Source organism: Bubalus bubalis, chromosome 2, assembly GCF_019923935.1.
Source record: "Bubalus bubalis isolate 160015118507 breed Murrah chromosome 2, NDDB_SH_1, whole genome shotgun sequence".
In the NCBI taxonomy this organism is placed as follows: Eukaryota; Metazoa; Chordata; class Mammalia; order Artiodactyla; family Bovidae; genus Bubalus; species Bubalus bubalis.
Window position 1 is genome coordinate 15,438,551 of NC_059158.1, and position 25,654 is coordinate 15,464,204.

At 40.3% G+C, this 25,654-nt stretch overlaps 1 protein-coding gene across 11 annotated transcripts in view; it reads left to right on the forward strand.

Moving 5' to 3' along the window:
- CDKAL1 (CDK5 regulatory subunit associated protein 1 like 1) overlaps positions 1–25,654 on the forward strand; it is a 617,913-nt gene that overhangs the window by 497,696 nt on the left and 94,563 nt on the right. For all 11 annotated transcript variants that reach the window (XM_045162607.1, XM_045162600.1, XM_045162601.1 and 8 more), the window contains one exon: positions 6,207–6,269. In XM_045162607.1, coding sequence (XP_045018542.1) covers positions 6,207–6,269 — 63 coding nt within the window. The remainder of the gene's footprint in view (positions 1–6,206; positions 6,270–25,654) is intronic.

Genomic DNA, 25,654 nt, shown 5'->3' on the forward strand with positions numbered 1-25,654 from the left:
TTCTCTGCTTTGCAGTTTAGAGGTTTCTATCAAAATATCCCCTAGCTCAGAGATTTTTTCCTCAGCTGTGTTCACTCTATTAATAAGCCCACAATGGCACCCCACTCCAGTACTCTTGCCTGGAAAATCCCATGGATGGAGGAGCCTGGTAGGCTATAGTCCATGGGGTCGCTGAGGGTCGGACACGACTGAGCAACTTCACTTTGACTTTTCACTTTCATGCATTGGAGAAGGAGATGGCAACCCACTCCAGTGTTCTTGCCTGGAGAATCCCAGGGACAGGGGAGCCTGGTAGGCTGCCGTCTATGGGGTCACACAGAGTCGGTCACGACTGAAGTGACTTAGCAGTAGCAGCAGCAGTAAAGGCATTCTTCATTTCTGTTACATTGTTTTTGTTCTCTAACATTTGTTTTTTTTCCTTAGCATTTCTCTCTCTCTGCTTCCAGTGTCCATTTGTTCTTGCATGCTGTTTGCTCTACCTGTTATAGACGTTAGTGTATTAATCATAATTGCTTTATGATAATTCTAACATCTCTGCCATATCTGGTTGTGACATTTGCTCTGTCTCTTCAAATTGTGGGTGATTTTTTCCTTTGACATACCTTGTGATGTTTCTTGATCGTCAGATATGGTGTCCTGGTTAAAAGGAACTGCCTTTAATAATATGGTAAGGTGTGTGTTCTGTATTCCTGTGATTGTGTCTCAGTCTCTCAGTCAGCCTAGGTCTCTGCACTGTGATCTTCACAAGTGTTTCTCAATGTTTTTCTCTCTCTTTAGGTGGGATTGGACGGTGAGGTGGGCTGGAGCTGTGTGTTCCCTTCCGAGGTCAGTTAGGTAATACCCTAGTGGGTTAGGCTCTGGAGAAGGCAACGGCACCCCACTCTGGTACTCTTGCCTGGAAAATCCCATGGATGGAGGAGCCTGGTAGGCTGCAGTCCATGGGGTCGCTAAGAGTCGGACACGACTGAGCGACTTCACTTTGACTTTTCACTTTCGTGCATTGGAGAAGGAAATGGCAACCCACTCCAGTGTTCTTGCCTGGAGAATCCCAGGGACAGGGGAGCCTGGTGGGCTGCCGTCTATGGGGTCTTATAGAGTCGGACATGACTGAAGCGACTTAGCAGCAGCAGCAGCAGCTAGCTTCTCTTGGGGGCAGACCTTGTGAAGAGCAAAATGCACTGGTGTATTCCAAAATGATTCCTTTTCCCCCTCCTCCTGCCAGAAGCCCAGGGGGATTTTTCTCTGATTTTTCTGTGGGGCTTCTGCTGGTAAATCTCACAGCCTTGTGGGGGCCCGTACAACTGGATCCCATTGGAGTCCTTAACTCCCAAAGTTGTCAGCACTGAGCTTCCAGTAATTATTGTTCAGGTTTCCCTGTCCCAGCAAGGCCCTGCTCTGCTCGGTTGCTTGTTGGTCTCTCCAGTTGAGGGGAGGGGGTGACAGTGTTCTATGTGTCCTTTGCTCTCGTCTGGCCAAGACGCGTTGCTGATTTTTTCAGAATAGTAACTTCCAAGTTCCTTATAGACAGAACCAGAAACCAGCAGTCAGTCCATTGAAACTCAGACTTGTTCTTTTGTCTTCTTACCACAACGTATGATGAAGACCTGCTGAAACACTTGTGTTTTATTAGAACATACCTTAAACACATCAAACTCCTTGAAAGCTTGTAGGTTTTCTTGTTTTTGAGAATCCGTATGTAGAGTTATTACAGTTTCACCTTATACTCAGCACTATTTTATTTTAGAAAACGTTAATCTATAAACAGAGAATGGGCCCAGAAAGCGTTGAATTCATTTGGGGAACCAGGAGAAGTAAAATTGGTGGATACTGTTAAAACTCAATTGATTATATTTTGACCTTGTTCGAAATACAGGTTCTTATCACATGTGGAATGCCTTTCAGATCTGAGCTCTGTTGTTATCTTTGATGAAAATTGAAATAATTACATTATCTGCAAACCTGAACTGTTAAAAAAAAATTGTCCCCTAGGACCTTTAATTTTGTTTGGTTTTGTCTGAAAGGGAGTTTAAACATGGACATAAAAGGGGTCATTGGTGTTTTCTGTCCTTGCAGAGTGAGATTCTGACTTCCCCTGGAGGAGGGCATGGCAACCCACTCCAGTATTCTTGCCTGGAGACTCCCACAGACAGAGGAGCCTGGTGGGCTGCAGTCTATGGGGTTGCAAAGAGTCGGACATGACTGAGCATGCACGCACATCTCTGTGACCTGGACCTTGAGCTTAGTGATGAGGTGGACTTGAAGGCACCTTACACAGTTCTTGGGGAGGTGTTTGCCGTGCTTATCGTATTTTGGCCACCCTCATTCCAAGTTCATCACACAACTTGTTTAACATGTTTACTTTTTAAACACTTAGAGAATTAACAGGTGGTTGCATGACTGAGATGTTTGTTTTAACAGGCGAAAAAGTGGGAGGTAATTCAGACACACACTGTGATGCAATAGGAAAATACCTAATTATTCCATTTTTGGCTCAGCTTTTAGTTTCAGTTAAAACTGCTGATAGCAAGGCTCAACAAGTCTTGTAGCTTCGTATTGTTAACATGGTCTGCGTGTGAGAAACTCACTCACTAGCAACTGGCTTACTTTAGTTACTTGTACTAAAACACAAAACCTGCTACTTGGCTTTAGTGCTAGAACTTAGTAAAGGGTCTCTTCTCAAAGTTACTGTCACCAGCAGTTATAATGTGACTACAGAAAGCTCCAAAAGCCCTATATCTATTTCACCATGCTCTCAAAAACAACTTGTAACATTCTCTGAGTATAGAATGCTCAGAATGCAAAATCCTGAAAAAACAGTTAATTGATATTTTCCTTGATATGTTCATCCTGATGTGTCAGGATATAGGTTATGATTGATTCTTGAACTCTCTTCATTCAGTGAGCAAAAGGAACAAGGAATTTTGCTGGACAAATAGTTGTTCATTTAATTTGGGGTCACAGGACTATTGCCAGAAGTGGACATGGTCAAAGATAGAGATTCTGTGAATAGATCAGAGATGGCTATTTCTATAACTTTTTTTGTAAAGGGTCAGATAGCATTTATGAACTATAGAGTCTCTGTTGCAACCACTCAAATTCTGCTGTTATGGAGTGAAAGCAGCCATAGATGATACATAAGCAAGTGAGTGTGACTATTATTTTTCATTAACATTTTATTTGCAGAAACAGACAACAGGCTGAATTGACCCAGGGGCCATCATTTGTCAACCCCTATTCTAGATCCCAGAAGATGCAGCTCTGGGCTACATGACTGTGACCTCACAGGAAAAACAGCAGTGGTATTCAGTTAACTGGACTAATAATATATAGCCTTCCATAGTCACAGCCAAGACTTCACTGTAGTTGTATATAGTAAATTTGTTGTCAGACAAAAGGGCATTCTTTCTTCACTGTCTGCTTTTTGGGTTTAATCTGAATAGTGTTATTTGCTATTTATTTATACCCTACTTTCTTCCCCAAATAATAGAAGGTATATTTAGGTTTTAGCAATCAAAATAAAGATTTAAAACCCAAACCCACATAAAAAGGCCACACCAAACTACCTCTGCCTATCCCTTATCCACTTGCTGACTCAAGCTGGGAGCTCTACCATTTTTGGACTGATCAGTCCTGGGGAGACCCCGTAAGCTGAGTACTGATATGCCACCTATTTTATCTTCTCTAGCATAATTTCCTTTCTGAAAAAAAAAAAAAAATTTTCCCCAGTGTTTTATATTGTCTCCTACCAAAGGAAGTGTTAATATCCGTCATTTCTCTTCTGATTGAAGTATAAGCCAAGAACTGTTAAACCAGCTAAGTGGGTGTATGGAGAGGAAAGAGAAAATTAGAAGCTAATGAAAACTCTGGTGGGCAGGTGACCTGTTCAGAACAGATGCCAGGGCTCGGAGAGCCATGAAACTGTTTCCATACAGTTAGACATACATCTCTGCTCTCCAGAGAAATGGAGTTAGGTTACTGGGCAGCCAGGTGGTCAGCAACATGGCTCAGAGGTAGACAGGGGAAGTGGGGATTTTGGCTGAGCTGCAGGGAGGGATGTCGGCTAGTGGGTGTCAGAATGTGGAAACAGGCCAAGTGATTTGAAGGACTGCTTACTTGAATTGGCCTCCAAAGACAGTTCCAAAGTAGAGAACTAATCTGTAGGAAACCTGTGAGTGTGTACAAATGACTCTAACACAAGGGCCTCAGTGATAATAGCTCTGACTCCGCAACCAGGTAGATGCTAAAGGTCATGTAGGACCTATGCTGGAGATGTTTGTGGATTTCACCCTGGGGAGGTGCAATGGGTGTGCTCAGGAGGAGACTGGAGTTTAAAGAAAGGAAACGTGGGTACTGGGCAAGGATCAACAACATCAGAGTAGACCCAAAAGCCAGATGGGGGCAGTCTTAAGAACAGACTGGCCACTCTCATGACAGAATTTTAAGATGTGGTATATGAGATGGTTGGATGGCATCACTGACTCAATGGACATGAGTTTGGGCAAACTCTGGGAGTTGGTGATGGACAAGAAAGCCTGGCATGCTGCAGTTCATGGGGTCACAGAGTCGGACACGACTGAGCAACTGAATGGAACTGAAGTGGGCTAACTCTATGAAACACAAAATCTAAATACAAGAAATGCATTCTATAATCAGCAGCTGGGATGGTGTTTAATACCTGTTTTTTAAAATGTCTTATCTTTTCTCTAAATTTATAAATGTTCTAACCTTTAAACAGAAAAGAGAAATTAAGAATTTCCAACCTAAGCCATAATCCCTTTTTTCATTCACTCTTGGTGAGAGGGAAGGTTGGTCTACCCTCTGGAGGAGGGGGCTGCCTGGCTGTTCCTATCAAGGTAATAAACATGCCTACTCCTTGATTCTGCAACTGGACTTCCATAATTTATCCTTTTAAAAAACGCACACTCTCAAGCTGGCCTAGATGTTTGTGCAAAGATTATCATTATATTTATAAATTGAAATGCATTGAAGGAAGAAAGTTCAGATTTCAGGAGTTTTGGGATTTTAGAACTCTTAAGGGATCACAGTGCTGGATATACAGGCACTTAAGTTTGGCAAGGATAAATAGTGAAGTGGAAAAAAAGTAAATTTCAGAAGAATGTATACAGAACGATCCTTTTTCTTTGAAAGTAAAAGTTATCAGTTGTGTGTGAAGATACATGCACAGAAGGTCTGAAACCATCCACAAAATTTCTCACAGTGGTTACGGGAAGGTGGACAGATCACAGTGGATTAACACGCTGATTAAACAATTAGTAAACAAAACAATCAGTAAAACAAAAGTAAACAAGCTGATTCTTACAGTCACCTCTCCTAAGAGAATAGTACCCTTCATTATCACAGATGCTGGGGGTAAGGAGATGGAGAAGACTCACTTCTTGTAATGAAGAAGACATCATGAGAAGTGAAGGGGGCTTTTCTTCTCGTAACTGTGTATGAGAGTCACGTGTTGTCGTTACTGATACAGTTGGTATATGCCTGTCTAACTCAGGTATATTCATTTATTCATTAGTTCAGCAAATATTTATTGAGTGCCTACTGTGTGTGAGACACCATTATATCTATAGCAGTCATATATATGTATGCATGCATGCGTGCTAAGTCACTTGAGTTGTGTCCAACTCTTTGTGACCCTGTGGACTCTAGCCCACCAGGCTTCTCTGTCCATGGCATTCTCCAGGCAAGAATACTGGAGTGGGTTGCTATTCCCTTCTCCAGGGGATCTTCTCAATCCAGGGCTCCAACCTGTGTCTCCTTCAGCTTTTACATTGCAGGTGGATTCTTTTACCACTGAGCCTCCATGGAAGCCTTGCTCATGCCCAACTCAAAGTAACAGAAGAAGTTGGTGTTGCTGTGAAACCGAAAGTGTTCTAAATGTATTTTCTTTCTTCTCATAGTTTCTTTTTTTAGTGTCTGAATATATGCATTTGTAATAAGTAGAGCTGTAATTATGAAACTTTGAATAAAGAGATTGCCTGGTGGGTCTATGACAGTGATCCACATGACCGTCAAGTGGCCTTGGTTTCTGGTTGTATCCATTCATCCCAAATTAACCGTGCAAAGGAAAAATCTCAAAATAATGTCATAAAGTAGAGAGAGAGAGAGAGCTAGAGATCTACATTTAGATATATACACATGTGTGTATTTTTGCCACCTGTCAACTCAAAGGTTTGTGTTTTCTCCCACAGAAAAAGCAAAGAACAAAAGAGCTCTCTCGGATATTTCATTCGTACAACCCATACGATCACAAGGTAAGAGCAGCGTGTTATCAGTGTGATTGGGTAATAGAAGTGTTTCTGAACGTAGAGCACCGTGTTCGCCAGTACACAGTGATTTGGAAGTACACTTCTACCAACTACATTTATATTTCAGTTTTAATTTTTAACTCTTTATCTCTTATAAAGAAGAGAGAAAATTTGTATTTCTGAACTAAAATATTCTTCTGTATTCACATTAAAATCTGGTTACATATTGTCACTGAAGCCTCAAAGACTGTGCAAAGACAGATTTGGGGGTGTTTCTTGATTAGTGGGTTTTTTCCTTTCCAAACAGAGTAGTAAATGAACTTGGCTTTTGAATTGATGAAGATAGTTGAAATATTATCTGCCAACTCTCAGTTCACCATTGCTCCTGACAGAAAGTTCTATTTCTTAAAAAAAAAAAAAAAAAAAAAAAAAACTCTAACAGAAAGCAGTGCCTAGAATTATACCTGAAATACTCACTCCCGAGAGCTTTGCTGTACCGAAGACCACATAGTTAATGACCTTGGCCCTCCATCCATCCAGTAACTTCATAGATCCACAGCCAGTCTTGTTGTATGTATGCCCCACACTCTCCACTCCTGTCTTTGAAGAATTCTTAAGCCTCTTCTCACTGATAAGTATTTTACTATATATTTGTAAAACATAAATTATAAAAAAAAAAAAAAAGCCCACTAACTTTTTAAAGAAAATGCACAATACAGCATCTTCATGGGGAAATATATGAAAGTATCCTGAGACTTGTTCAAATCTTCTATATCATGTAAGATTCTGATAAATCTGTTAATTTGAGGTGATTTCAGAAGCAAACAAAAAACATTTGCACGGTTGAAATGCTGATATAAACTTAAATCTTTATCTATGAATTTACAAAGAGACATGTGGTAGGGATTTTTTAACTAGCCAAAATAAGGAGTGTGAAAACTACTTTCTTCATTTGAGAATACAGAGACGTCTGGATTCAGGAGGAAAAAAAATTGTGCCAGTTGTTCATAGAAGTTGAAAGAATTTGAATAGCTTCTGGTTTTTCTATAGTAACCAGTTGACTTAAGCGTCAAAAATCTGTCAAAAGGGATGTTGTATTCCATGTGACCACAGTGATGTACAAGACTAAACATTTATCATTTCAAGTTAAATTTTTCAAGTGAAATCGATCACTGAAGAATAGCAATTTGTTGGAAAGAGCTTGAGCAAGCCAGGAGTGTCTGACAATGCAGGCGGAAGGTGCAGACTGATAAGTAACACGACAGCCAGAGGAATGAGATTGGCCAGATTTCCGATGGGAAAGTTGCCTTTTTTTTTTTTTTTAGACAGTGTCATTTAATTAACATAAATGCAACAGTGGCTGAAGTTAATATTTAACAGCAGCAGCAACAATAGGCTGTGACAAATCGGAGGTTTTGCCTGACTTGTCTAATTTTGCCCACTTCTAACATTTTTTGAATTCACTGTTAAGGGAAATTCCGTTATTCTTTTATTAGAACTCTTAATGGAGCTTAGCCACTCACAGCTTCTCCTGGCTTCCTCTTCATATCCTTTGTGGCATTGTATCAAAGTCACCTCAGATGATTTTGGCTTCCTCTGTGAAGACTTCATTCCTCTACAAATTAGTCATCAGGCAGTGAGGAACTGAACATAAATGCTGGATGGAGCTCCCTTTGATCTTTGCTTTAGGTCGGTCATAAATTACTCTTAAGTAGCTGGATGGCTTGATGAGTGATTTTTGAAGCACCCAAGGTTTAGCCTGATGGCATTCTGTTTTTTTCTATATATGCAGTTAAAAGGGTGAAATTTTCTAGGAAAATTTCTCCTTCCCCCTTACTCACCTCTTCATGATTTTCTAAACTCCTTCCAGGCAAGTTTAACCGTTTTACTTTTAACCATGTCTCTTGAATCCTGGGCATTGAGTGACGTGCACTGTTTTCTCAATGTTAGAATGTTCCTTTTTTCTCCATAAGTAAAATAATAGAAGATTGTGATTTGAGTTACCTTGTCATTTTAATTGCCCAGTTATATTCAAATTAGTTTTCTAGACAGATAGATTTTAGTGTAAAATGTTTTGTAAGATGTGGTTAAAATTGGTTTAAACATCTCATGCTCAATGAGCTTTCTGGAGAGATCTTTCAGGTTAAATATATACATATGTCGTAAATGAAAGCTTATATAAAATAAAATATAGGCTGTCTTGGATTTGCTTTAAAAAATAATTAAAAGGGGGACATGGGTAGGGCACAGTAAAAATAAGGTTGGCCTTGCGTTGATGATTATCAAAACTAAATTATTGGTTTGTGGGGGTTCATCCTTCTATTCTGTGTATTTTTTTAATATGATTGAAATTTTCCATAGTAAAAATTATGCCAGAAGTTAAAAAAAAAAAACAGAACCACTATGGTCTACTCATGGGAGTGAGTGTTATGGTATTCTCTTCTTCTCTAGCTAGATTTTTTTAATTGTTCATTTTCCCCTTGATGTAAATTTGTACCCAAGAAGGAATACTTAGCATTTCAGAAGGTTCATAATGCTGATTAAACCCAGAAATGCAAATCCTGTTCTAAAGTTGGCATAACTTTCTAGGGGTTCATCCCAAATTATAGTGGGTCACTGAAATGTTGCCTCCAAGAAACCGTTAAAACCGTTGTAATGAGAAAGGGGCGTCGGCCCCACCGTTTTGTTCTCACTGAGTCACTTAAGTTTGCTCTTCTTTTCTCCACCAAACCGAGACTGCGCCTGCCTGACCCCAGACACAGGAAAGTCACCAGGTTAAACAAATTTGTTGTTTGAGTGAAGCCAGGTGCATTTCTTAATCAGACTTGAAAGCCATTGTTTAGGTTGTAAATGGTCAGTTGGTTCTCTCTAAGTGCTGTGGCAAAAAGCAAATAGAGCTTGGGGCAAAATGAGCACTCAGGATGAGTCTTGAGGAAAATACTCGATTTGTTTTTTTTATATTCTAAGTCAAATTTTGCTGGAGCCTGGAAGAATTTCGCTTTGGATTGTTATCTCTAGTCCTATGTTCATCTTTTTTAAAAATTGTTTTTAGGAATTCTTGTAAACATACACAGAAAGGCTTGACCAAACCCTAGGTCTCATTTCTCTATCCTAATAAAAAGGGAACATGGGTAAAGGAAATCCAGTAGCCGCAGGTAATCTGATTGTGTTTTGTACGTTATATTCTTTCCTCTGTTGTTTTAATAAACACATAATAAACAGAGCTTGGAATTTCTGAAACCACATCACAGCTAACCACAAACTTATAGGACAAAAGGTCTCCCAGGCCAAGGACAGCCAACCTGGAGTTGCATTTCTGCTTTGGATAAGTCAAGGATAGGTGGAATAGGTTATCATTAGAATGTTGTTATTAAAGCTATGCAGATTAGCTTTAATGCTTTTTGTCTCTGACCTGAAGAAAATATTGCTATGCGTATATAAGATGTCTCCTTCTTTCCTGTTGCCTTCCTTTCTTTCTTGTTACATACTATCAGAATTATGTGTGGGAGAAATCTAGGTTTATCAGCTAAACACAGATGTTTATAATTTGCTATCATAAAATGCTACTATAAAATATGAACATACTTGGAAAGGAAAAGGTACACAATTCTGTTTAGGTCTGTAGTGGTTTTTACATCTGCACAATTCAATACTTCCTCAACATAGATCATCTATATGAATTAATATATACTCGACCATTAAAAGTGAGTCTTTTTAACAGGTTGTCACTGTTAAAGTTTCTGTATTTTGTGAAGTGGGCTTCTCATTTTCTTTTAGTGACTGTTGTTGTTTGAATAATTTTCGACATAAATCAGTGGACACACATGAGTAGAAACATACTTGTGTTGGTGAAGTAAACTTTTCTTTGTCTTTTGGTGACCAGTGTTATTTTAATGATTTTTTTCTGCACACATAGACATGTATCGCTTGAACTGTAAACAGACTCATGTGTGTCCAAAAAAACAGCTGCCTGTGAATTGAATACACTTGAGAAGTTAGCATATGAATAGACAGAAAATCACTCAACCGGAGGGCTTTTGTGTAGCGATCTTAGCCATCAAAAACACAACCCAGAACCTGAAAGTAAGCCAGCCTAGCCCCAGACTGCCACAATCATCTAATTCTCTCTCTCCCTGCCTCATTAGTTCTTCAGTTCTCCATCCATAAATAGTCCACTTAAAAAAAAAAAGAAAAATAGTTGTAACAAACATAGATGTGTGGTTTCCCAAACCACAGTCAACTCTAGCAGCAGTTAAAAAGAGGGTGGTTATTGCTTCAAGAAGTCAGAGCTGCATTAAGAAGTGGCAGCATGCAAATGAATGCAAGGCCGAGGTTGGCCGTAAAAGCTTTAAGTCATTAACAGAGGGCTTCTAAACGTGCAGCCGCCCAAGGCCACTGAATGTGCGTCCAAATATCCCTATAATACAGTTTTTGTAGTCCCAGAGTAAAATAATTGGACCTAAATTACCTCAGGAAGCAGATGTTTTCTTTAAAAAATAGTAGAGATGTGTATAATCTATTTTTACAAACATTGATCTTTTCAGAATAAATCGTCTTTATCCTGAAAACTCTCCTAGGAAGAGCTGGTTGTTAATAACGTTGGATAAATGAAGTATGTATTACTATAGAGAGCGGTTTAATAAATGAGAAATAGTCAAAGAGTGGTTGAACATGTATTGGTAATTGGGTAAAAAATTAACCAGGTGGGACAGAAAATGTATGAGAACCTAAGAGGTGAGAAAGAATCTGTCTTCCCCCCAATTATTTATTTAGTAGATACTCTAAAATTATTAAAGCCTTTGAGAATTATTATACTTTTATCCTAAAGCTTATTCTAGATATAACTTGAGTGAATACTTGTAAGTAGTGAATCAGTACAATGCGTTTTTTAAAATTTCTGAGTTGGTTTTGGCTGCAGTGGGTCTTCGTTACTGTGCACAGACCTTCTCTAGTTGCAGTGAGCGGGGCTACTCTCTATTTGTGGCACATGGGCATAGTTGCCCAGAGGCATGTGGAGTCTTCCCAGACCAGGAATTGAACCCGTGTGCCCTGCATGGTAGGCAGATTCTCAACCACTGGGCTACCAGGGAAGTCCAGGACAGTGCATTCTTACCTGCAGTATTAAATATACGAAAATAATTGACGTGTGTTTTCCTGATCCACACTTCCTAAGATTACCTTAAGAACTGTTGTGGATACAAATACTTCTTGGAATTCATACCTACTAGTGTACAATGAACTATGTAATAGAAAGTGTAAAATTATATTTTTTGCAGCTTCATTTGGACAGAAGCCCAATCTATTTCAGAAGTCTTGGGTAAAAGAAGTCTTTGGTTATATACCGTCCTTTCTTCCCTAAGAGACTAGTAATCTCTATGGCATCAAGTTTCATAAATCCACATAACACAACTTAAGCCAAAGGAACAGTTTCATTTCAGAAAATCATCTACTGATTTACATTTTTCCATTAATCACATCTGTCTAGTAATTTAAAATGGAAGTTACTTTATCCAGTTCTTTATGTTTGAAGAGTCACCGCCATTTGACTCAATCCTGAGGCAGCTACAGAACTGTCAAACCTTCATCATGCCCTGTGCTTGGAGTGAAGTAGCATCAGAGTGCCTTGGGTTGTACATTTAGAGAAGGAGATGCGAGTTTGGATTATTGCCTGCTGGCCCTATTGGGCTTTGAGCTATCTGCTCTCTGGAAATAGCAACTTCAGTTCTTAATGGATCCAGCTCTCTTTGATAGCCAGATTTTCATGGCACATGCAGAGGAAGAGACAAGTTATTGATTTGCCATGTTTATGCCATGCTTAAAATGGTTCTCTGCAGCAGGTTGGGCAAAGCTATTTGTGCACTTAACTCTAGTCCCCATCTTTGGCAAAGACTAAAAGTTGTTTAAAAAGTACTTTGGGGGATGTTGCTAAATAGCAGGAACAATTGGATAAATGTCTGATTAGTTCCCTTATTGTTACCTTTGTCACAGCCATACTAAAACCTTAGTTTTAGTTGTAGTAAACTAAAGAGCATACAGCGTACTAAAACCATGCTGAGGTTGTGGCCTTGGAACACAGGGAAGTGAGCACTTCAGTAGATATTAAACTCATTTCATTGGCCTCAGGAACTCCACACTAAAGTCGTATGAGTAACTCAGTCTCAAAATAATGGACATTCTAAAGAGCTCTTTTGGTGTAAAATCTGTGCTTCCTGCTCAAGGTAACCATATGATTGTTACCAAAGAGGCAGATATGGTTCTGCTATTTCTGGCTTCAAGAATAGGTATCGCTAGACACCCTTTTGCTTCCTGATCCATGCCAACCTGATCCAAAAGCATTTTCTTTATTTTTAACTTTTCTCAGCTTGTGATTCAAGTTGAATAACAGGTCATGTTTCCTGGAGCCTAACTTTGATATTGTACCATTGTATTTTTCTCTTTTCCTTCTAACATGGCATTGTTCTAAAAATTAATTTTTTTTTTAAACACATTGATTTATTTTGTTACTGTAACTTCAGGGATAGGTTGTATCTAAGTATATATAAATAACGAAGATTTTAGTAGTATGTTAAAATGATATCTCCAGGGACCCATAGATGTCAGAATTCTGCTCTGGCAGTTTCCCTGAGGATTGGCAAGGAGACTGGAATCTGAATTATTATCATCGTCATTGTCATTGCACTACTTAAAGCACACCGTGTAAGTGGTGCTGTGCTCAGAGCTTGGCATATACACATTTAACCTTCATACCAACTCTATCAGTACTGTCATTGGATTGGCCAAAAAGTCCGTTCAGGGTTTTCTGTAACATCTTACTGAAAACCCAAAGAAGTTTTCTGGCCAACTCAGTATTATCCCTTGTTTTACAAATGATGAAACTGAGGCATAGGTTAAGAAACTGCTCAAGGTCACACAGCTGTAAGTTACAGAGCAGTCTGGCTCCCGAGGCCATGCTCATCACCCCTGCGCCACACGCAGCAGCAGATCTGCAGATGAAGAGGCTCTAATAAAGGTGCATTGATGAGCACGACTCAAGCGCCAGGTCAAAACGGGCCTTCCTACCCTCCACCTGCAAATCTAAATCTAAACAGGCAAACTCCATGTAGACACAGAGGTAGGAGAAGAAATAAGGAGAGAGAGAGGACACAAATAGTCCAGGGGAAAAGCATCAAGGGTTCCATAGACTGCTTCCCCATAAAGCACACAGTAGAGCAGCGAGAACTACCACCGTCACCTGCACTCTTCCCCCATCTGATAAATCCACCGTCAGCCTGGGGCAAGGGAAACTGCCTTTAAGCTGGACTTCTACCATCAGAGACTAACAGATGACTATTAAGCACTGTTGAGCACTCTGTTTGCAGAACCTGTTCACCTTGCTCTCCTCTCAGCTTGCATCTGTGAGGGTAGGGACGGGACAAGCTGCAACTAAAGGTTGGAGTGTTTAGGGCCAAAACAGCAGGGGATATCCAAGCCAGAGAAATAGGACAAGCCCGCCTATAAGCCTAGAGCCCAGAAAAAGGTTGAGGAGAGAATGAACTAAAGTCACGTGGAGATGGGAAAATGGCAGCAGGACAGTTTGGAAACCTGTTCTATTTATCAGGACCCCAGCTAGCATTTGAAATCAGAAATCAGAAAGTTCCCCAGGTCCTCATTTAAGAATGTTTTATTTAGTAGCATGCTCTCTTAACCTCATACCTCTCTGCCCAGCTGCTCCCAGGAAATATCAGGAATAAGGAGAAACGAACTTCATGATCAAATATTTTGCTAGCATTTAATGTAAAAGTATTGATAAAAATTAATCAAAAGAAAATCTAAAAGGCAACAGAAGCAAAAATAAACAAGTGGGATACATCAAACTAAAAACCTTCTGCACAGCAAACGAAACCATCAACAAAATGAAAAGGCAGCCTACGAAGTGGAAGAAGATATTTGCAAATCTTATATCTCATGAGAGATTAACATCTGAAATATATAAAGAGTTCATACAACTCAGTAGCAAAGTAACTCACAAACAGTTCAATTAAAAAGTGGGCAGAGAATCTGAATAGACATTTTACAGAAGGTATACAGATGGCCAAAAAGCACCTGCAAAGATGCTCAGCATCACTGATCATCGAAGTCAAAGGAATCAAAGTGAAAGTTGCTCAGTTGTGTCCAGCTCTTTGGGACCGCATGGACTATACAGTCCAGGGAATTCTCTAGGCCAGAATACTGGAGTGGGTAGCCTATCCCTTCTCCAGGGGATCTTCCCAACCCAGGGATCAAACCGGGGTCTCCCGCATTGCAGGTGGATTCTTTACCAGCTGAGCCACAAGGGAAGCCCAAGAATTCTGGAGAGGGATAGCCTATCCCTTTTCCAGCGGATCTTCCTGACCCAAGAATCGAACTGGGGTCTCCTGCATTGCAGGCAGATTCTTTGGCAGCTGAGCCATACGGGAAGCCCATATCACTAATCATCCATCACTAATCATCAGGGAAATGCAAATCAAAACCACAGTGAGATATTAACTCAAACTGTTAGAATGGCCATTATCAAAAAATCAAGAAATAAGTGTTGGTGAAGACGTGGAGAAAAAGAATCCTTGCATTCTATTGTCAGCCACTATGGAAAACAGTATGGTAGTTCCTCAAAAAATTAAAAACAGAACTACCAAGTGATCCAACAATTCCACTTTTGGTTATTTATTCAAAGAAAACAAGAACATGAACTCTACAAGAGATATACACCCCATTGTTCATTGCGCCTTATTCACAATAGTCAAGACATGAAAACAGCCTGAGTGTTCATGGATAGGTGAACAGATAAGGAAAACATATGTGTATGTACACACACACTGTGGAATATTATTTAGCGATAAAAGGGAAGTCTTGCTAATGGACCTTGAGGGCATTATGCTAAGTGAAATAAGGCAGAGAAAGACAAATACTGCATGATCTCACTTAAATGTGAAATCTAAAACAAAGCAAAATAAACTCAAAAAACCAACAAAAAAACGATTGATGATTTCCGGAGGCAGGTGGTGGTGGCAGGTGGGAGAAATGAATGAAGGGAGTCAAAAGATAGGACTTTCGATTATAACATAAATAATCCATGGAGACGCAATGTACAGTATGACAACTAGAGTTAATAATTTTGTAGTGTGTATTTGAAAATCGCTAAAAGAGTAAATCTTTAAAGTTCTCATTAAAAGAAAAATATCTTACATGTATGGGGACATATGTTAACTGGACCCGCTCTGGTCATTTTGCAGTATATACAAAAATTGAATCGTTATGTTGTACACCTGAAACTAACATAATGTGTTTCAATCATATCTCAAGTAAAAAAATAAAATCTACATAGAAGTGGCAGTTACTATATTCTAAATTATTTATCAAGTCTAAAGGTATCTCATTTTCTACTGTCGTTGTTATATGAAATTCACTAGAGTGAGGAAGAAATCAGCAGAGGAGGGAAGAGGAACTGCACAGTATCAAGAGCCAGAGTGTGTGGTGTACCACTCAGCCCTGAGCTGCTTAACTCCCTCTGCTCCACCAGTCACCCCCCAGGCTGGTCTTCTACCATCAGCCTCTGCATGCAGTTAAAATGTATCACCAGCCTCTTTCTGTCTTGGTACACACCCCGTCCAACCTTTTTTTCTGTGTCTGACCACCAGTGAGCACTACTATCCCTTACCAGCCTTCCCCAACAACATACTTAGCTAGCACACCCTCCACTTGACATATTAGGCCTGTTGCATGTTGGGTTGTCAGTGTTGTTCAGTCTCCCAGTCATGTCTGACCCTTTCCAACCCCATGGACTGCAGCACGCCAGGCCTCTCTATCCCCCACCATCTCCGGAAGTTTGCCCAAGTTCATATCCATTGCATTGGTGATGCGGTCCAGCCCTCTCATCCTCTGACGCCCTCTTCTCCTCCTGCCCTCAATCTTGCCCAGTATCATGGACTTTTCCAATGAGTCAGCTGTTTGCATCAGATGACCAAAATACTGGAGTTTCAACTTCGGCATCAGTCCTTCCAACATGTCGGGTTGCCAGTTAGCAAATGAAAACAGGACACCAGTTACACTTGAACTTCAGATAAACAACAAGTTGTTGTTTGTTTCTTTTTCTTTTTTTTAGTGTAAGTATGTCTCATGCGATATTTGGAGTTTACTTATACTAAAAATGTATTTGTTCATGTGAAATTCACATGTAAGTGGATGTTTTGTTTTTATCTGGCAACCCCAGTTGTGTGTGCATTACGCTTTTCATTTTGGCAAATTGAGATAGAAAGATGAAAGGGAAAAGAATATCCCAGAGAGAATGAAATAAAAAATGAGTTTAAAACCTCCCCTATATATAACATGAAGGATATACGCAGGTTTCTTCCTATTCCTAACCCCATCCTTGTATAATAATGTGCCTGGCCTCCCTGTCAAAGACTGACACCAGTGTCAGATGGTTTTTCAAACATTTACTGTTTTAATGAAGAAGATGAAACAAGTTACTCATTTAACTTTTGTTCTCTAAAATCTTGTGACTGTGTTTTTTAACCTGGGGAACCTGTTTGGAAAATTGCTTAGAAGACACAGAAGTTAAAATTAAAAAGTGCTCGTAGCTTATTTTCAAGGAAGAGTGTTCAGATCCCCCCTGAAAAGTACACTTTGTTTCTCCAGCAATACATTTTGTTGTAAAATATGTTAATGACTTCTCTCCAGGTGAAGTTCTTTTTATTGAGATGTTTTGACACTAAAAAGCATTAATGCCAGTGATGCTTAAAGCTAAAGCAAGTAATGCAGGCATCCACTAGAGAAATGAGGAAGCTACTCCTAATTTTTTTTTTCCCATCTATAGCTCTGCTGCTAAAGTTTTCAGCTAGATGACAATCTTTTCATTGGTGGTGTGAGGGTTGATGCTCTTTGCAGAGTTTTCTTCCCAGACCTGGCCTCTATCTTCCTCAGCACATAATTAACAACTGGTACAGACCTCATTCTGTGTACCACTCCTGTGATCACCAACCTTCAATACAGATTGTGACTTCCACATTTTCCAGAATTCTCTTGACAAAGAGTAGTGAAATGAAAGTATTTCCGTGGGCCAGTAATTCATTCTCTCTAGGGTTTCTGTGCAAGGTTGAGAAGACATAATTATGGTTAGCATCGGTGGCATTTTTTAAATGTATACATTAATACTCTTCTCTTGAAATTGTAAATCTAGAGAATTTTAGCATCTGAGAAAAAAATGACTTAACCAGCTTCTTCTCATGATTGTTAATACTTTTCATTATTCAGCGTTCTAGCTTTGGATGCTTTTCAGATTTCCAGAAGTATTTTAAATGCACATGTGTCAAATAAAAATGAAGGAGTTTTGAAAACTCAAGTTTTTTTTAATGTAGCTCTGTCGTTATGTGGCACACACATGAGTAAGAAAGGAAATTATTTGCTTTTTAATTACTGTAAACTATAATCATCTGACATAGATCTCTAGTTCAACTTAGGCTCCCCCCTTTTTTTTTGAGGGGGTAATTTTAAAGTTGCTTGTCTGTATCCTTAACTTCTTATTTCATATCAACACTTTATTTTTCTAATTTAATTTAAAACTATGATGTAGTTAACACTTTTGCATTTGCCTCCCTCCCCTGACCTCTAGGGGCTTCCCAGGTAGCACAATAGTAAATAACAGGCCTGCCAGTGCAGGAGACACTAGAGACTTGGGTTTGATCCCTGGGTTGTTTGCCTCCCCTGGAGAAGGAAATGGCAACTCACTCCATTCTTGCTTGGAAAGTCCCAGGGACAGAGGAACCTGGCAAGCAACAGTCCATGGGATGGCAAAGAGTCGGACACAATTGAGTGACCAAGCATGCACATACACCGGCATCTCTAGCGCCTGGGTGCTTCCTTTGATTATTCTTCAGCTTGTCTCTCTCCCTGTGAGCTAAATATCTTCCCCATCCATTGTTTGTACTATATTTACTTACTATTGCCACTTTTACATCTCTCCACACAGTTTCTTAGATGTTTTTGCTTTTTACCCTCTAACGTGTTCCTGCTTGGAGTTGTATGGGTTATAGTTCTTGGGATCTTCAACCTGGTGACATATTCTGGGACTTGCTTCCCGTCCCTTGGAGACAAAAACATGAAAAATTAACACTGTGACTGTCCCTTCCCCCTTCTTAAACTAGAGAGCGCCTATAATCCCGCCACCCTCCCCGTTCCACTTCTTGTACACATAAAGAAGTCTCTCTGGTCCTGTTGAATTCTTCCTCTTACTTCAAGACTCAGTTTCATTTTACCATCTTTGCATCTTTTCTGATGTACCTGGGAAATTGTTCTCATGCTGCCTCTATGACGAGCGTATGTCTTTATTATTTGAGTTGTCATGCTCTTAGAATTCAGCAACCATGAGGTTTGCTTGCTTGTTTGTTTTTTAGGGAACTGGTACCATACCTGGGATAAAATGCCTCGAATCCCGTGGGGCAAGAGGAGGAGGTGGCAACAAATGCTGCATTAGAGTCGTTTTGCTCTGTTCTGTATTTATTGTTGACATGGCTGTTTCTTCCTGTTACACCATGAGTGTCAACAGGACAAAGATCATGTCTTTTTCTTTCCCCTCCAGGGGAAGACCCTGAATGATGGACTAGAATTGAATGTGTTATATGTATGAAGTGTATCTTGTTCTTCTTTTGCTCTGCATACCATAACTGTACCAAGCCCTTACCCGTTATCCCACAGCAAGTACAGGGTGAAAATTCAGCCTTCTCATTGCCAGTTTGGTGCTCCGGCCATGTGACTGTGTGGTTGGAATGTTCCAGTAGTAATGACCACCGCTGCAGGAGGATGCACTAAGTTTGTTCTTGGTTTTTAATCATAAAATAGGTAATACATGCACTTAATACCATATTCAAAGAAAGTCTCCCTCCTGACCCAATATTAGAGATCCCTGTTCCCCTCCAGAGGCAACCACTGTTTTAAGTTCTTTGTGTAGACCTCAAGTTGTTTTCTGCATATAAAAGCACATACCTTTCTATGTGTTTTTATAGACATATATGTTCTATATATATTCTTTTTTTATTTTTATTTATTTTTTAATTGAAGGATAATTGCTTTACAGAATTTTGTTTTCTGTCAAACCTCAACATGAATCAGCCATAGGAATACGTATATCCCCACCCTTTTGAACCTCCTTCCCACCCACCTCAAATGCTTCTCCTTTTCACTTTATAGTATGTCTTGAAGATAATTTCAATCCGTAAATAAAGAGCTGCCTTTTTCCTTTTTATAAAACAATAGATGTATATGTGCAGCTCCAGATGTGTACTGTATTTATTTAGGTAGACTCTTACTGATCTTCAGATGGCTTCTGATCTTTTGATCTTATACTCATTGCTGTAGTCTGTAATCTCACATGTCACTTCACTCATGTATAAATATTAACTGTAGGATAAATTTATACAAGTGGAATGACGGGATCATAGGTGTGTGCATTTTAAATCACGATAGGAATTGTGAAATACCCACTAGACAAGATGTTGCAACGTACATGCTCATCAACAACGTCGTTCCCCCACACCCTCTCTGACATACTTTGTCAACCGACTTTTAAAATCCTTTCCTGTTAGCGAAAGACATCTTCTTACAGTTTTCATTTGTATTTCTTTTTTGAGTGTAGTGACTCAGTTGTCAGAAATAGCCACAAAAAAATAGAATAATTGAATCTTTGATTTTATGTAGGTATCTCCACATTTAAAACTTAAAATTCTGACCCATAGATTGGCTTGGCAAAAAAAAAAGTTCATTCAGGTTTTTGTGTACCATCTTATAGAAAAACCTGAAAGAATGTTTTGGCCAACCCAGTATGTACCAGCTGTGTACCTTTGCCAAGAAACTGAAGCTGTATTTATCTCCATTTTCTCCTATGCAAAATGAAAATGTATATAACCCTAAGAAAAGAAAAAGCTCTAGCTATTATAATAGTGAGACACCATTCATTAGAAGATGCATCTCAAACTGAGAAATGCTAAAATGTAAAGGAGAAATGTGCAGTTAAGAATCAGTGAAATTTGCTCTTTCCTGATTCGTAGGGTTGTCCTGAGGATGAAATGAAAAGCATTTGGAATAGCACCCAGCAGGCACATAATAAGTGCTCAAAAAATGTCTGCTTATTGTTCTTGCAGTAAAATCATAATTAGTAGAATGTCAACTCCCCCACTAGTACTAAGCATAGAGTACATTCTCAATAGATAACCGCTGCTGTAATTATTTTTATTATTAATGCAAAATTTATTGTTAGAATGAAATCAGGGATTTTGTCCATTTTGTTCAATGCTGTTTCTCCACCACCGGAAACAGTGCTGGCCTATGGCAGGTGCTCTATAAATGCATGTTGATTGAAGAAATTAATCTACTGCCTCCTCCAAAGCTTCAGCAGAGTTGTATGTAGAAATCTTCATTTTTTTCTGAGTAGCAGGGTTTGGGGATATTAGGGGTCTGTGGTCTTGGGCTCTTCTCTCCCCACCCCCGCCACTTCCATATTCACTGAAACTTCTAGACTTTATTAAAAAACACCTGCTTTAGTTCCAGAAATAGTAGAGCCCTATGGAGCTCTATGGAGCCCTATGGAGACTCTGATGCTGGGAGGGATTGGGGGCAAGAGGAGAAGGGGACGACAGAGGATGAGATGGCTGGATGGTATCACCGACTCGATGGACGTGAGTCTCAGTGAACTCCAGGAGTTGGTGATGGACAGGGAGGCCTGGCATGCTGCGATTCATGGGGTCGCAAAGAGTCGGACATGACTGAGCGACTGATCTGATCTGATCTGATCTGGTGGAGCTCAGTGTAAACACTTAAAAGCCTATATTTATAAAGCTAAAAACTTTGAAAGAATTCTTCAGGATATTGTTGGTATAATTTTTTTTCCAAACAGTAGTCAGACTATTGGTCGGTTGAAAAAAAAAATAGTTTTATATAATCTGTACATGATTCTAGGGCTTCCCAGGTGGCGCTAGTGGTAAAGAACCTGCCTGCCAATGCAGGAGACATAAGAGATGTGCGTTCGATCTCTGGGTCAGGAAGATCCCCTGGAGAAGGAAATGGCAACCCATTCCAATATTCTTGCCTGGAGAATCCCATGGACAGAGGAGCCTGGTGGGCTATAGTCCATGGAGTTGCAAGAGTCAAACACAACTGAAGCAACTTAGCACATACATGATTCTAATAAGAACTAATAAGGTTTGTGTAAGTCCTACATTTTTAGAGTTTGCATTGTCAAAGCACAGTATAGTCATACTTCAGTTTCCATAGGGGACTGGTTCCAGGACAAACCCCTCGCCCAAGGGTACCAAAATTCACAGATGCTCAAGTCCCTGATACAAGATGATAATAGTATTTGTATGTAACCTACACCCATCCTCCCACGTACTTTAAATCATCTCTAGGTTGCTTATAATACCTTGATGTTCAGTTGCTAAGTCATGTCCAACTCTTTGCGACCCCATGAACTGCAGCATGCCAGGCTTCCCCGTCCTTCACAGTTTTCTGGAGTTTGCTCAAAGTCAAGTCCATTGAGTCAGTGATGCCATCCAACCATCTCATCCTCAGTTGCCCCCTTTTCCTCTTGCCTTCAATCTTTCCCAGCATCAGGGTCTTTTCCAATGAGTCAGCTCTTTGCAATTAGGTGGCCAAAGTATTGAAGCATCATTTTCTTCCAATGAATATTCAGGTTTGATTTCCTTTAGGATTGACTGGTTTGATCTTGCTGCCTAAGGGACTTTCAAGAGTCTTCTTCAGCACCAGAGTTCAAAACTATCAATTCCTCAGCACTCAGCCTTCTCACTCCAACTCTCACATCTGTACATGACTACCGGAAAAACCATAGCTTTGACTACATGGACCTTTGTTGGCAAAGAAATGCCTCTGCTTTTTAATACCCTGTCTAGGTTTGTCATAGCTTTTATTCCAAGTAGCAAGTGTCTTTTAATTTCATGGCTGTAGTCACTGTCTGCAGTGATTCTGGAACCCAAGAAAATAAAATCTGTCACTGTTTCCACTTTTTCCCCATCTATTTGCCCTAAAGTGATGGGACCAGATGCCATGATCTTTGTTTTTTGAATGTTGAGTTTTAAGCCAGCTTTTTCCCTCTCCTCTTTCACCTTCATCAAGTGGCTCTTTAGTTCCTCTTGACTTTCTGCCATTGAAGTGATATTGTTTGCTATGTGAGATTATTGATATTTCTCCTGGCATCTTAATTCCAGTTTGTGAGTCATGCAGCCTGGCATTTCACATGCTGTACTCTGCATGTAAATTCTATGTAAATAGTTGCTCTGTGTGTGTGTGTGTGAGCTCAGTTATGCCCAACTCTTTGCGACCCCATGGATCGTAGCCTGCCAGGCTCCTCCATCTATGGAATTTTCCAAGCAAGGATACTGAAGCATTTCCTTCTCCAGTGATCTTCCTGACCCACGGATTGAATCCTCATCTTTTACATCTCTTGCATTGGCAGGCAGGTTCTTTACCACTAGCACCACCTATGAAATATAGGAGATATGAAATATAGACTTCAAGTGTGTGTACATGTCATAAATATTTGTGGGGTATGTGTATTTAAGTGTGTAGAGAGAGGTGCATGTGTGATATGACTAAAGTATAAGCTCTGGGTAATATCAAGGTTGGGCTTCCCAGGTGGAGCAATGGTTAAGAATCTGCCTGCCAATGTAGGAGATGCAAAGAGACATGGGTTCGATCCCTGGGTCGGGAAGATCCCCAGAGAAAGAAATAGCGGCCCCCTCCAGTGTCCTTGCCTGGAAAATCCCATGAACAGAGCAGCCTGGTAGGATATAATCCATGGGGTCACAAAGTGTCAGACGCAACTGAGCATGAAAGCAATATCAAGGTTAGCTTGAATAACTTAATTCTCTGCAAATAGTCAGTTTATGGGTTGTTGTTCCCACCTTCGAAGTGACCTTAAAATTCTTTGAATGGCTTCAACCGTACTCAAAAATTAAATGTGGATGTTTTTACCTTAAATTTAGTTGAGTGTTTGAGTGAGAGTTCGGTTGAAAATTCAGCTATCTCTTAAATCAGCAGAGCCTGGCCCTGCTCTCGCATCCTTGGTAGAGGAAAGCGGGCCTCTTGCTCTTGTATGAGCATCTCGGTGTAGATGGAGGTCAATCCATGGGTTATAAAAGTCCCCTTTTATCACAGCCCCATTTGCTGATGGGTTTATCTGACTTTACAGTCACTTACCTTTCATTTACTTGAAGAAGATTAGGTCAAAACCTGAAAGTTTGCTCTGAAAAATTGAGGCAAACCTGGTGTCTCCTGCTGAAATGCTGTCACATGTAGTGAGGTTAGAACAACAGAAGAGAACTGCTACCGAGCTGTCACTGAGCTCGCACTGCCGAAGGCCAGCAGCTGCCGAGGCTTCGGGTCTGCTGGTGATGCCTCTCCACCTGATGACCGGGTTCACTCTCTTTCTGGACTTGGTAGGTGTAAACATCCCCCAGTCTTCACTTCAGTTGTGATGTGCAAATGTACTCATTTTAAATAAAGACAAATGGTTTTAGTTCAGGGATGAGAAAGCTCTTACAGATTGAAAGAGAAAGCTCTTTCAAATTCTGAAGGTGGAACACACGAGTATTTTATTTTATTTTATTTTATTTTTTTATTTATTTTTTTAATTTTATTTTATTTTTAAACTTTACATAATTGTATTAGTTTTGCCAAATATCAAAATGAATCCGCCACAGGTATTTTAAAACGTCCTTTAAGGATTGCAAAATCCTGATCTAAGGATATAATTTGCTGATTTCCAGGTAATAGGTTCCTAGTGTAATACACGCGTGTTAGTTTGTTGATCTCTTCAAGGGTTTCCCCAACCTCCGCGGTCTCCCCTCCAGGCTTCTCCTCTGTGTCTCTGACGAAGGTAGCTCTCGCCTGTTCACAGTAGTGTTCTAGTCCTCGCGTGCCCGTGGATGCGCCCAGGAACCTGAGCATCCATGCAGCAGGCTCCAGGGCATGTCCTTTGGAGTCATCCCTTAACCTCATCACATCCTGGACTGGATTCACCCCCTCCCTCCACGCCATGCCCAGCACACCTGCTCTGTGTTTACCACCTTGACAAATACCAACAGGTCATCCTGGCTTCTCAGCCACAGTCCAGGATGGCATCCCTGGCCTCTTCCCTCTCCCTTTACCCGCCACCTTTGCCTGGTCAGATTCTCCCAGATCTCCTCTTGTGCTTTATCTAGATTTGACGATGGTCTTCATTACAAACCCCCTCACCGGGGCCTCTGACAGTGCTCTCCTGAGTTTCTTCACCTGCCTCAGGTTGATTTCCCTGTTTGCATTCTCACTGTGCTCCCAAACTCTAATCTGTTCTCCTACTGCTTTCGTTTTTTACCTGGTTGATTGTGTTTTTTAAAATTTAATAGTAGATTGTTTATTTTTTTATTGTAGTATAGTTGTTTACAACTATGGTTGTGTAATTGTAGTTGTATAGCTGTATAGTTGTTATATTAGTTTCTGATGTATAGCAAAGTGAAACAGTTATATATACACTTTTTTTTTTTAAGATTCTTTTCCCATATAGGTCATTACAAAGTACTGAGTAGAATTCCCTGTGCTGTACAGTAGGTCCTTATTTATCTATTTTATATATAGTAGTAGTGTATATTTTATATACTTTATAGTAGTACTATATATTTTATATATAGTAGTGTATATATCTCCAGTACTCCTGCCTGGAAAATCCCATGGACAGAGGAGCCTGGAAGGCTTCAGTCCATGGGGTCGCTGAGGGTCGGACACGACTGAGCGACTTCACTTTCACTTTTCACTTTCCTGCATTGGAGAAGGACATGGCAACCCACTCCAGTGTTCTTGCCTGGAGAATCCCAGGGACGGGGGAGCCTGGTGGGCTGCCGTCTATGGGGTCACGCAGAGTCGGACACGACTGAAATGACTTAGCAGCAGCAGCAGTGTATATATGGGGCTTCCCAGGTGGCTCAGTGGTAGAGAATCTGCCTGCCAGTGCAGAAGACACAGGAGATGTGGTTTGATCCCTGTATCGGGAAGATCCCCTGGAGAAGGAAATGGCAATCCACTCTAGTGTTCTTGCCTGGGAAATCCCATGGGCAGAGGAATCTAGTGGGCTACATCCATGGGATCCCAAAAAGTCAGACACGACTGAGCGCGCACACACACACACACAGTGTATGTATATCATTCCCAGTTTGATGGGGATATTTATAAAATACAATTCAGATTGTGTTAATCCCCTGCATGAAATACTTCCACAGCCCTGAGTCATTTACAGAATAAAGCCCCAGAGAGATAGCTAAGGCCCTTTCTGGCTGGTTGCACCTTCCTTTTACCTCATTCTCCAGCCTTCCCAGGTCCAACAGAATTACACGCCT